The sequence below is a fragment of the Paroedura picta genome, chromosome 5 (assembly GCF_049243985.1).
Source record: "Paroedura picta isolate Pp20150507F chromosome 5, Ppicta_v3.0, whole genome shotgun sequence".
NCBI classification, from domain to species: Eukaryota; Metazoa; Chordata; class Lepidosauria; order Squamata; family Gekkonidae; genus Paroedura; species Paroedura picta.
Window position 1 is genome coordinate 77,467,773 of NC_135373.1, and position 13,440 is coordinate 77,481,212.

At 41.8% G+C, this 13,440-nt stretch overlaps 1 protein-coding gene across 3 annotated transcripts in view; it reads left to right on the plus strand.

Annotated features, from left to right (window-relative positions):
- Positions 1-13,440, plus strand: part of ARID2 (AT-rich interaction domain 2) — a 124,969-nt gene that overhangs the window by 109,022 nt on the left and 2,507 nt on the right. For all 3 annotated transcript variants that reach the window (XM_077338630.1, XM_077338631.1, XM_077338632.1), the window contains 4 exons: positions 10,346-10,494; positions 12,119-12,257; positions 12,463-12,548; positions 13,435-13,440. The exon at positions 13,435-13,440 is cut by the window's right edge and continues 118 nt beyond it. In XM_077338630.1, coding sequence (XP_077194745.1) covers positions 10,346-10,494; positions 12,119-12,257; positions 12,463-12,548; positions 13,435-13,440 — 380 coding nt within the window. The remainder of the gene's footprint in view (positions 1-10,345; positions 10,495-12,118; positions 12,258-12,462; positions 12,549-13,434) is intronic.

Genomic DNA, 13,440 nt, shown 5'->3' on the forward strand with positions numbered 1-13,440 from the left:
TCAGGTAAGCCCGAGGTAAGGGTGTTGAGGATGGGGGAAGAATGTGGGGGAAGGAGTTTATGTGTATGTCTGAGAGAGGGGGAGGGACCAAGGAGCCTCTGAGCAGGTATGTGTTCCACATACTTTAAGAGAGAGTTGGGCTGTCACTGATTTATTTTGTTTGCAACTCCATCTGGAGCAAGCATCTTCAAAGCCTCAGGCTCCGCTTTTGCCTTTTTCAACCTATTGGCTGTGGAAGAGCCCCTGAAATAAATGTTCAGGCTTCAAGGACTGCCAGTAATGATAGAAGTGGCATGACCATCCACACCCTTTACCCTTCTTTCACTCCCTCCCCCAACCTTTACTACTACCATGGTGTTTTCCATGGCCAACCCACCAAACCCTCTGGCTGGAGGCAGCCAGTTCTTTGGCTTGTGGCTAAGTCCATTTAGGCAGCAGGGGAAAGACCGCAGACCCCCTTAGAGCTCTCACAGACTCCCAGGGGTCCACAGACTCCCTGCTCTACTGTTTCACGTACCTTTGATATGAGCAAATTATACCATTAACCAGGGACACTGGTGCAAAATTGAAAATATTTGCGTTGGTCTGATTTGCTGTCACATATAAATTCTAATGAATTTAGAGTTAGGATTACATATAGCTAAGAGTTCTTTGAAAGTGCAAAGAGGATTGTGTTGATATATTGACAAAATGTCCAGGTGAGTAGGAAGCAGTGAATAGCCATAAAGAGGCAGCTATAATAATGGAATTAAGTAAGTGATATTGGACCTGTTTTATGACATGCTGTTAGACATTCATAAATTACCTGAGTCAAGAGTGAAGGCTTCTACATTACAACAAATTCAGTATATGTAAGTATATTTTGATTTCTCTGGGAGAGAACCTAACAAAATGTCAAAATACGGTTATGGTAATTGTATCTAAAGAACCTCTTGTGGCATAGAGTGGTAAGGCACCATACATGCAGTCTGAAAGTTCTGCCCATGAGGCTGGGAGTTCAATCCCCGCAGCCGGCTCAAGGTTGACTCAGCCTTCCATCCTTCCGAGGTCGGTAAAATGAGTACCCAGCTTGCTGGGGGGGGGGGGTAAATGGTAATGACTGGGGAAGGCATTGGCAAACCACCCCGTATTGAGTCTGCCATGAAAACGATAGAGGGCGTCACCCCAAGGGTCAGACATGACCCAGTGCTTGCACAGGAGATACCTTTACCTTTACCTTTAATTGTATCTAAATAATAAAGTGATGCATAATTGGACCCACCCCCGGTAATTTGCTGACATATACCTTGCTGGCTTCTTGGATGACAGTGATAATAATGAGAGTTTCAATGAAAACCAGTTCAGGTCATCCCATCTCAAAAAGGCTACAGTAGAGTTAGAAGAAACAGCTATTAAGCTGGATAGGGGGTTTCTCTATCTGGAGAAAGGCTGAAAAAAGTTTTTGAGTTTAGAGAAAAAGACAGCTCATAAGGACATTGTAGTAGTTTATAAAATCTTTAACCGATCCTGCGGAGCGGAATAAATAAAAGAGTAAGCCCTAAGGGGGAGGATAAAAACTCAGAGGGCGAAGCGGCTCCTGATTGGGCCCTCCGAGTGTCACTCCAGGGCCAAGCAGCCAATGGGGAGCCCATTGGCTGCTTGGCCCAGCCTTGCCTTGCCCGCCCGGGGACTCACCACACAGGAAGAGAAGCAGACTTCCCCGACGGTGAATCCTCCCGGTGGCTTCCCCTCGCCCTTGCGAAAGGAGCAGGGATGCTGCGTCACAGACACCCTGTCCCTCCTCCTTTCCTGCCTGGGGTCCCTTCCCAATGGCCATTCCCCACCGCCGCTTCCCCGCACCCAGACACATACACACACACACACAGCCTCACCAGCCAAACCCACCTGGCCGCCCACCCTTCCCCCGCTGCTGCTTCCCACCGAACACAGGCACGCGCACACACACAAACCCCCCTGCCCCCCCTCGCCCTGCCACCGCTTCCCCGCCCCCACAGATACACAGGCACACACACACAGACAAAACCCCCTGGCCCGCCCCCTTGCCCCGCAGCCGCTTCCCCGCCCCCACAGACACACACACACACACCGCTCTGCCACCGTGCACACCTTCCCCCACCCCACACATCCATGCACACACTCCTCTCTACCCTCTCTTCCCTTGCCACCTCCTCCTCCCGATTCACCCCCCCGCAATTCCCCCCCAACCTCCCCTGTCTCCTCCCCTTTCACCTACCTCTCTGCCTGCCTTCCTTTCTTCCTTCTTACTTCCTGACTTCCTCTCCTCCACCCCACACCCACGCACGCACTCCTGTCTACCTCCCGGTTTCCTCCCCACCTCCCCCTCCCGATTTGCCCCCCCCCACGATTCCCCCCATTCACCCCCCTGCCCCCTCCCATTTCACCTACCTCTTTGCCTGCCTTCCTTTCTTCTGTCTTCCTTCCTGACTTCCTCTATTTCTCCATCTCCTTCCTGTCTCTCTCTCTTTCCCTCTCACTTGCTTCCTGTCTCTCTCCTCCACTTTCTTTCTTTCTCCCTTCGACCCATTCCTTCAACCACCCCTTGCCCTTTTTTCTCCCTCCCTTTCCTCCTTTTCTTCCTTCCTTCCCCACAGTCTGTTCTCCCCCTCTGCTAGGGCCTGCTGTATTTCTTCGACAGCGGGCTTATTTTCTAGTTATGCTATAAAGTGATAGAGATTTTTCTCCTCTTCTTAAACTCGAACGTGGGATACCCAGTAAAACTGACCGATAGCACCTGTAATTTCAGGTACTTTTTCACAGGGCCTTTTCATTATCTTACAGAATTCACCCCTTCAGTTATTGTGATGATCACTGATTCTAGAGGGCTTTAAAAGGGAGTCAAATGCATCAACTTCTATTAAGCGTGATCAGTACCTTCAGGTTCAGAAATAGGAGACATCCAAATACCTAGTTGTGTGGAGGGTGTGGAGGATTTTTGCCTTCAGTTCTTGGTTGTAGCTTTCCCTGAAGTAGTTGAGTGGCCACTATTCAAAACAGAATACCAAACAAAATGAACTTTTGGTGTTATCTCTTACATCCTTTCTTGCATTTATTATTCCCTATACTCCATATGCAGCCAGCCTGGGTGACCTTGTGCTAGTCACAGTTCTGTTAGAGCTCTCAGGCCCACCAACCTCACAAGGTGTCTATTGTAGGAAGAGGAAGAGAAGGCAATTGTAAGCCACTTTGAGACTCTTTCGATAGTGAAAAGTGGAGTATAAAAACCAGTTCTTCTGTTACCAAAGTCTTGCACACAAATGACAAACTGGATATTATGGATTTTAATAATTCTGTGGAGTCAGTGATAAAGAATAATTTCTTACCCAGAGTACAGATTGCTTCTGTCAGGGTGCTTCTGGGGATCTAGTTAAAGACAGTAGTCAGTCTGTGCTGTCTTGAAGTTTAAGCTCTGGAATCTGAAGGAATACAAATTTCCTAACATAAAAATGTGAGAATAAATAAAGCAAGATGCTCTGATGAAAGGCTCTTGTTTTTTTTTTTTTTTTAATGCAGTAGATTTCTGGTGCAGCTTTAACTGTTGTGAACATAAGTTCAAGGTTAAAGGACAGTGCCAGATGTTTGGTCTAAACCCAGCTGCTATGGTACTGCAATATGCCTTGATCTGACTACAAGACAAAATATGTGTTGCACTATGCCGTTACCACCTTAATGGACTGTATTCTCTTGTTAAACTGTAAGAAACTGGTACATCATTGTGTTTACAAACAGTCACCTGTATCCAACCTCAACAGTGAAGCAAACTTCCCTTAAATGTTTTCTTTAAAGGGCACAGTGATTTCTGCCAGTCTCCTCACCCCATTGAGCCTGCTGAAATTCTGTTCTAGGAGTGCTTCAGGAACAGCATGGGGCAATTCTCCAATGGGAGGGGGAAATCTCTGCCTTCTCTTACGAAAACGTCCAGTTTTCAGAATATTATTAAATACAGCTTTGAGTTTTAAACAAACATGACAGCAGAGTCCACTGTGCTCATAAGATATGACAGTTGCTGACCCTAGATGATGGAAACACTTTGCTGCCTTCTGCACTGCTCCATGGGACTTACTTTTTTGTTTGCACATTATTTGCATTTACTGCATGAGAGACTACTAATGAAAATCTGGCACTCCTTTCTGGGCTTATAAGGAGGTTTATTTTGATCTTTTAAAAATGTTAAACAACTTTTTCATGTTAGTTTTGGTCAGGACTAGAGTACAAAATTATTCAGAATGCATTATTGTAATTTTTTAAAACTCCATGTGGGAGGCTATAGCATTGCAGTGATGTCAGTTAATCAAACAGGATGATGTGACTTAAAATGAAGAAACAGCAAACACGGTGATGAAAATAACTGATTATTTTAAAACTGGAAAGTCTGTGCTATATGACATTGTAAAATGATAAAAAACAAAAAAATAAGGTTTGAAATTGTTGCACAATGATGTTTTATTATTTTATTATTTTATTTTATTACTTTATACATTGTAGTATTTTGTTTCCAGGAATGTTCATAAACAAATTTTGCTTTGTCACCCATGTTTATGTTGCTGTTTTAGAAACAAAACAAAAAGATTGGTTCCTTTATCCTAATTCTGTCTTCACTTTGATACTGCATTTTTTAATAAGACAAAATTGAGAACTAGGAGAGGAGTTTTAATCTGTTATGTGAGAATAATCTTATTTTTTAACAGTTTTATATTTGCTTGGCTACAATGCAGTCTGTCTTTAAAAATAGCTGGTTTCTCCATCTTGGATTGAAGTCAGGAAATATATGTAATGCTATCATGTATAAATGGAACAGGAATATTCTTACTAACTCCTTGCTGTTTTAATTATATGCTACCTAAATGTCATTGATAAAATATGAAAAAGGAGCAGTTTTTCGGCATTTTTTATATATTGGAATAATGAAGGCCCAATTGAATAAGTTAATAGAAAATGCAGTGTATTCCAGGAGGTTTTTTGTTTGTTTGTTTGTTTGTTTGCATTTGTGCTTCACACCCCCAAACTCTTAACAAGCTTTGTTAGGAATTGCAGTGTTCTCTGGTTTGCTACTTTTGTTCCTCTACAAGCTGTGATTTGTTACCCATACTCTATGCCTTTTTAGTAAGCTTGGAAAGCTACTGCTGGCCTATATTGGCTGTGCCCTTCTGAGCTATAGTCACGGCTCAGCACCACATTACAGTTGCAATTGTAGGATAACATCTGTTTTCATAGCTATCCACTGCAGACTTAATGCAGCTTTGATTGTGTAACTTGCGTATAAGAATTTTCTTCTGTTTGCTTGCTATTAAGCAGTAGGCAAACAGACATCATATCTAAACTTATAGAGGAAACTATGGGTGTTGAGGCAATATCCATTGTTACTAAATTGGAAGGGAACCGTGTCAAGACCACCTGGGAACTGATGACGTTGCCTCTGTATCTTGCAACAGCCATCCATACCATTATAAACTCTTGGATAAATTATGGTAATGCACTTCAAGTGAGGCTACCTTTTGAAGATTGTCTGAAGGACACAGCTGATGACACAGTTGGTCTGAAAGATGCAGCCTCCCACCTCCTGACCAAGACAGACAAGAGGAACCAACATCACAACTGTTGGATGAGTTGCATGGATTGTCAGTTGCTTTTCAAGTGTAGTTCATGATATTGCTTTTATCCTATAAAGCTCAATATTGTCTCTGTCCAGTGGATTCCAGGAAATCTCTTTCCCCCATGTGAGCACTCTCATCTCTTAACATTTGCAGAGGGGTCCTTGTCTAGGATCTTTCCACTGTGAGAAATAACACTAAGGAGTAAGACTTAAATACTGCCCAGGTGTTCTGAAACCCCTGAAGAAGTCTGATTCTGAACTTTCTTGTGGAATTTTTAAAAAAGAAGCAAAACATTTTTTATCTCATTGTAATGGATATAAAACCCCTCTATGTAATTAACTGTTTACCTCTTTTGAAACTGATACATGATTTGATTATTGAATGTTTTTTCTTAGCATAAAGTGTGTGCTGGGACCAAATGAAGAGAAAAATCATGCTATTACTGTTTAGACAAATGCCTTATGAAGTTAAACACGTCTCAATGTTAGAACTTGATGTGAAACTGATTTATTTGGGAACCCTGTTTCTGTATATGTATACACCCACAATTTAATGGCCTTTGTCTTCCTGTTTTACGTTGCTTTCTTCTGCAAAAGCTTTACTCAATTGTTTTTTTTTAAAGTTGTGTGACTAGTTATTCTACCCAAATCCTGTCTGATCCAATTTTCCTCAGATGGGAAATACTATGGGCAGGGCCAAGGTAGTTTTTTTTATTATGAAGAGCAGCTGGCATGTGCAGGGCACTGCATAAATATTGAATGGCCTCCATAACATTAACAAACAGGTGGTTTATTTCAGTCAAATTAGATTTTGGCATACTGGGAAACTACCTGGTTCACTTGCCTGTATTTAAACAGGAAGCAATGATATAAAGAAAAACAAAATATTTATGCTACATTAGTAATTGGGGCCTCATTGTTTGCTAGTTTCAGAACAGAGGCAATTGATATATTTTCATAGCCACTTTTTCCCCTTTGTGTCTTTTTCTATATGAGTTTTTACTTCCTTGGTAGCATAGGATAATTGAAGGCTGAAGAATAAAAATAACTGTGTATGCACTCACCAGGGGGGTTATTTAATAGAATTACTCTAATGTAATTTGAGTTTCCCAAAAGTGAAAAATCAGTAATTTCTGGAACTTTAAAAAAATGACAGCCTCACATCCCCTTTTCACAAAAAGCACACAACTCATTCAATTTAAACAAGCTTATGTTGAAAGCAAGTTGTTAAAACTTTAAGCCATTCCCAAAACATTGGCTGTTGTCTCATCGTGATCTGTGGGGCAAATTGCTTTACATCAGGAAGCAGGTGCATCGCTCCAGGAAGCACAGTGTTTTGCTGTCTACAAAGCAAATGAACTCTACAGATGGAGCTGCTAAACTTGTCATTTGATGGTTGTTCGCTTCTGAACAACATGACTGTACTGAGAGTTCAATTTCAGTAATCTGTTGTCAACAAACTTTCATGTGAGGCAGCCAATCCAGTTTCACTGCTTATATTTCAGTGCTGATGCTGATTATGGTTAGTCAGTTTTACCCAAGTTGTATCTGTTGTTCAGAGTATCTCCTGTAACTTACTCTAAATAAGCACAAAGAGCTGAAATTTGCTTTTCAGCTGGTTTGACTTTTTTAATTGTCCTACCAGATCTCATGATATCCTTAACATTATTTCGCTCCCTTATATTTGGGAAACAGCCTCCTGGGAGGAGACTGTCCGAGGCCCTGTCCATCCAGGTCCACCCTGATTGGCCCTCCCCCTCCAGCTCCCAAGCTCCCTCCCTGCCTGCTAGAAGATTTGTGGCTGTGGCCTCCATATCGCCCACAAGGAGAGAGGCAGCAACAGGGCTTTGTGGCCCACAGGTACGCTCCTGCTGGGAGGGAGACGGGGGAGGGAGTTTGCAGCCTCCCTGTGGGCTGCAAAGCCCTGTCCCCGCTGCCGGTGGGGGGAGCTTCCCGCTCCCTTTAGCCTGGGAAACGCTCTCACTGCTGCAGGAGCGTTTGCTGGGCCAAAGGGAGTCTCCCACGGCAGCAGCGCAGCTGGAGGGGAGCTTTCCACTCCCTTTAGCCCGCTTTGCAGGCCAAAGGGAGCCACGGCCACCCTCTCACGCCCTCCTGCCTTCTGCCCCTTTCAAAGGTAATATCATAAAAGTAGTATGATTAAAGATACATCCATATATAAGTATTCTGGCAAAATTTGTGGAGACATAAAGCTAGAGACTGGAACCATGGACAGATAAGATGGATCTTTCTACAAACCTAAAAAATGCCCCAAGGTTGCAGAAAAACTGGAACTGTTGTTTGTTTGTTTTTAATCCAAGGGGTTAAAGATTCCCCTCCCCAAGAAAAGAAGCACTGCTTCTAAGGTTTAAGAAACAAACGCCTTCAATGAGCACTCCTGGGTAACCACAAGAGGATTTCCAGCCTTGGTTTCTGTGAGTAAAATGTGGGGAGGGTGGAGATGCTGGGTTATTTCTAGGGCTGATTTGGCCTTTAAGGGAAGTATTATGAAGGTCAAGCAGCAGGAATCAGGTGACTTAGTGCCTCCTGATGTGTCCAATTCATCCAGACCTGACTGCTCAGCAGAAATCACCCCACAAAAGCTGTTGTGGTGTACTGGTTAGAATTTCAAGCCGTGGTTTGGGAGACTCACATTCAAGTCTTCATTCTGCCATGGAAGCTCACTGGGTGAGTTTAGGCCAGTTATGCATTCTCAGCTTAAACCTACTTCACGGTAAAGGAATAAGATCTATAGTTGAAGATGAGGGCCAGTTAAAGATTGGTGGCTGGATGAGAAGGAGAAAAGGAAGCATGGGAAGATGAGGATATGGGGATTGCCAGGAGAAGGAAGAGACAAAAGCATCTGAGGAATGCAGTCTAGGAGAACGTGAGGTGTTCCCTGCAAGTCCTTTCAGGTTTGACACTACACAACTGGGCTAGTGGCTGGCATTGTGAAGGGCATTCCTATGAAGAAGATGCCTACCAGAGGGAAGGAGGGAGAGGTGAAGATGGGGACAAAGGTAGGTTGGTGATGGGGGAGGAAAAATGAAGCTGGAAAAGGGAGAGAAGAGAAGAGCTGTTTTTTTATACTCCACCTTTCACTACTCAAAGGAATCCAAAAGTACCTTACAAACACCTTTCCCTTCCACTCCCCACAACAGACACCCAGTGAGGTAGATAGTGCTGAGAGAGCTCTGTGAGAACAGCCCTAATAAAACTATGACTTGTCCAAGGTGACCCAGATGGGCTGCATGTGGATTGAGTAGGGAATCAAATTCAGTTCTCCAGATTGGAATCCAGCACTTTTAACCACTATAGCACGCTGGCACCAAGCAGAAGAAATAGTGCTGGATGAAAAAATGAGATGCCTTTTGCAAGTGCTTGCAGGCCCTCACCTTGTTTACGTCTCATACCAAACACTGAGAAAATACTTTGGAGAGAAATCTGGATGCTTCTAAGACCTAGTGTTAGAATTGATCCCTTTTTTGATACATGAGGTGATTTGCCTTTTATGGGATGGCTTGTTGCTTGATTCTTTGATGACTGTATTTTGATATACATTTCTTTTAATATCAAAATGTATTTATTTAAAACCTTTATTCCTTTCTCCCTTGAAGAAAATGTCAGTTTTGTATCAAAGGCTATATAAGGGAAACTGGTCAGGATCAAGTAGCTACTACCAGTGAATTCAAAAGTTGTCTTTTTACCATACCAGTCCATTAGCTGCATTTCTAATATTAACAAACAAGAAGTTACTGATTTTTTTAAAAAAACGGTTGTGATTGCTTTTATGTTAATGAACAATATTCCATTTATATCTTGTACTATGAAAGATTTGTTTTATATCCATTATGACTTGGGTGACATGACAAAGAAAACGGGAGAATCGGAGTGTGATGACAAAATTGTAAATAGGTGAAAGTTTTCTAAACTGACAAACAGTATTTATGCCCAGAACATGAAATGTTGTATGTTGCTGACATTGAGAGAGGTTGTTTTAATATAAAGGCCAGTCTTGGCCTCCAGAAGAATAACAAGATGCCATCCATTCCTCTGGGACTGCACCTCTTGAGACTGCACATTCAAAAGCTGTTTGTTTGTTTTTTAAAATCCTATATGTGTGACAAGTAGAGAAGTCAGAGGAAAATTTTTAATTTACAGGGGGGATCTCTGAAAGGGAATTTTCAAACATGTGGTCCTCAACCTCCATTCTGAATGGATATTGTAGAGAGCCGTAGCATGTGATATTTTCTGAATGTGAAGATCAGACATTACTCGAGACAACTTCTTTACATGTGAACATATTTATAAGTGTTGTGGAATCCATTGGTGTTGCTTAGACATGCTTACTTAGATTAACAGTTAACAAGGAAATTAAATGTGTATGATGGTTTTGCATCTCATGCTTTAAGATGATGCAGGATATGGCAACATAGTAGACAAATGTGCTCGGTTGCCCAGTCCCTGTTTCGATTCAGAAAGGCTCATAAAAACTGTATGTGATTCTATTCTGGAAGAAAAATGTGACTACAAAGAGTTTGAAGAGTTAGTAATTTAATTTTTCTGAGTGTAAGTCTATCTCCTGTAGTATAACTGATTATTATAATTAACTTTGGGTTACACCTATAATCAGGGGAAGGTTCCTGCTTTAAAAGTTAAATACCACATTGTTAAATAAGACCAAATTAAACTGTAACTTGGGTATTTAAATCTGTATACTTTTAAATTTTGCCACAGAGCATACCTGTCACACCAGTACCAACAATGCAAGTCCAGGGTGCACCAGTCAGTTTGCCACCTTCCACATACGCTGTACAAAGTCCGCATGTAGAACAAGTGAAAAAACCTGGGCAAAATTTCATGTGTCTTTGGCAATCCTGTAAAAAGTAAGTGTATTTGGATGGAGCTAAGTACATTTTATACTTCATTGCAAGTTGCTAGATGCTCATATATTCAGCAGCACCACTAATAATTTCTGTCAATCGCTGTGTAAAACAAAACTGATTCACATGTAACTTTTTTTCCCCTGGAGTTTTGATATCTTTATAGATAACAGGACTCATATCTGTCTATATGTACAAGAAACTAACATTCTCATCAAAGTGTTGTTCATAGAATAGCACATGTGTCTAGGGATGTGCAACTAAAAAAAAAAGGATTTTTCATATTTGGATATCAACCAAAAAAAAATTCAGTTTCCGGTTCCAAAGACTAGTGTGGTATTCAGATCCTGATTCCCCCCTCCCCCCCCCCCCGGATTCCAATATTTTTCAGCTCAATTCCCTATGGGGAATCTTGCTGGAGGGGCTGTTTTTAAAGCTACTGCTCACAAAATAGCAGGTGAGCTGCTGGTGCTTGTTCTTTAAAAAAAAAAACATGGTATTTCAACTGATTGGGACCAAGAAGTCCAATTTTATGTTCCTCTGAATAAGATACCCCCAGCTATTCTGCATTGATTCATATTGGGGGAAAAGGTTTTAAAGATATAAAGTGGGGGGGGGGTCGTCCTATTCGCCGGGTGCACTTCAGTTGGGATAGACATAGCTGCCCATAGTGGCCCATAGTACTGTAATGTAATGTAACAAACGCTATATTTTGAGCTGAAATGTTGGGGGGTCGTCTTATACGCCCAGTCGTCTTATACGCCAGCAAATACGGTAGCATTGTAGGTTTGCTACTTGATTAGTGCTGAAACCCAAGCTTTAAGACAAATGATCTTGTCAAGGGACAAGTCTTTATTTTAAGTGGGAACTGGCCTCCATTCTTTTACAGTCTATATTTGTGAAAGCATATTTTCCTGGGGAAAAGGTGGCATTTGGAAGAAAGAGTGACTGAATGTAGAAGACAAAGCAGAAAACCACAGCTGAATATTTGCCCTTAATAGCAGCTCCGTGGTCACCTGCTTAAGAGAAACTTCCCACCACAATCTATTCATACTGTTTACTTGTAAGGAGGATGGAATTGCTGTTCTCATTTAGAGCCTAGGAAGGAAACTGTGCTGCTGAGCATGGTGGAGGATTTCCCAAACTGACCAAAGTTCCTGGCATCTATGCAATACTCTGATTATTGTTAGGTTGAACTGCCCAGTTGGTATTTTGGGGAATGATCTAAATATGAGTCTCCTAAAGGGCTCACCCTTTCCTATGTTCACTGAATCTTTGCTATCCAAGATAGGATCTCATAATATCAGCACATGTCAAAAGTTGTCCAAACATTTGTCTCCTATTCAATCCTCTCTTTAAGGGACCAGTGTTGTAGTTTTTAACACTATGACCTCCAAATTCTGTAATTACTCTTTACCTGTTGACTTGCATATTAATAGGCAATATGTGTAGATGTATAGACGATTGTCCAGGTGTTCCTTGACAGCAGAATTTTGAAACCTATTGTTATATTGAATAATTGATTTTTGTTTTTCAGATTAAGTTTGTATTTGTTGACACAACAGCATAAAAGTTAGGCAAATAGTATTCACACTTCAGCATACTTAAAACGTTTTCCGTTTTTCAGGTGGTTTCAAACACCATCCCAGGTTTTCTATCATGCTGCAACTGAGCATGGAGGGAAAGATGTCTACCCTGGTCAGTGTTTATGGGAGGGCTGTGAACCTTTCCAGCGGCAAAGGTTTTCCTTTATTACCCACTTACAGGTAAGAATTAGTTTTCCTTTACTTTTATAAATACAGATTTCCCTCCCTCTTGCTGTGACAAAGTGAGGGGAGGGGCATAGAAGTCTTCCCCTCCCCAAGTCTCATAGGCCCACACTTTTAGATTATATTTTACACTCTCTTGTTGTTGGTCTGATATTATGCACTTTAATCGTATACATTTTTATGTGTTATTTTATTCAACTAGGATAAGCACTGCTCAAGAGATGCACTCCTTGCAGCATTAAAACAAGATGAACATGGACAAGCAGGAAGTTCAAAACCTTCCACCAAGTAAGGGACATGAACTGCATTAGTAATCTAGATTTATTTTATTAGAAACTTTTGAAAGCTTGCAAAGTTAGCAAGGAGTAAAAGCTGTCATTGGGCAACAGAGGGATTAGAGTTTATGGTCAACATACAGCCCACCAATGCATGTTTCATCTCCCTACTATACAATAGTAAGTCTACTTCTGCCAAAGTCTCGGTCTCCAATCATTTTTAACATACCTGGTTCTGCAATGCCAGATATGTTAATCTCTGAAGAAGCCAAACAATCTCAGTTCTCCCATAACTGCAGGTGCCAGAAACTAGAACCCCAGGCAAGTACTCATTACGCCTGTTCACTATAAAGAGACGTGTTTCCGAACACAGTCATTAAGACAGCCTATTTTTAATGGTGGTCGTTGCTCTGTATTTTAAATTCCAGAGTTCTGTTGCATCCAACATAATAGAATTTTGGGGAACTTTGAAGATTAACAAATTTGTTGTATTATAAGCTTTTGAGATCCAGAGCCCATTGTCTTTGGTGTATGTTAAGTAATACCCCCTGCATGTTCTAAAGAGCGGCATGATCCTCCCCAGCAAAGGGATTAGCATCACAGAGCTTTGTTCTCTATCCCTGCCACCCCTGTCCACCCCAGTACAGGTTCACAGGGCATGTAGAGAAAACACCTTGGGCTGTTACAAAGAATGCAAGTCTTGTGCCTCTCTCCCAGCCCCCCATCCAGACACCTGCCTCTGTCTGGCCAAGTTATGGGACTTTGGAGCTTAGCTAGTTTGCACATGTCAGCTTCTGCCAAAAAGTGCAATTTTTGCCTGTCAACATCATGAAAGTAGCCTTTGGGAGGGAATGTTTAATGCACAATTTAATTCCTTGTATGTTTTTAAATCTGTTTAGACCACC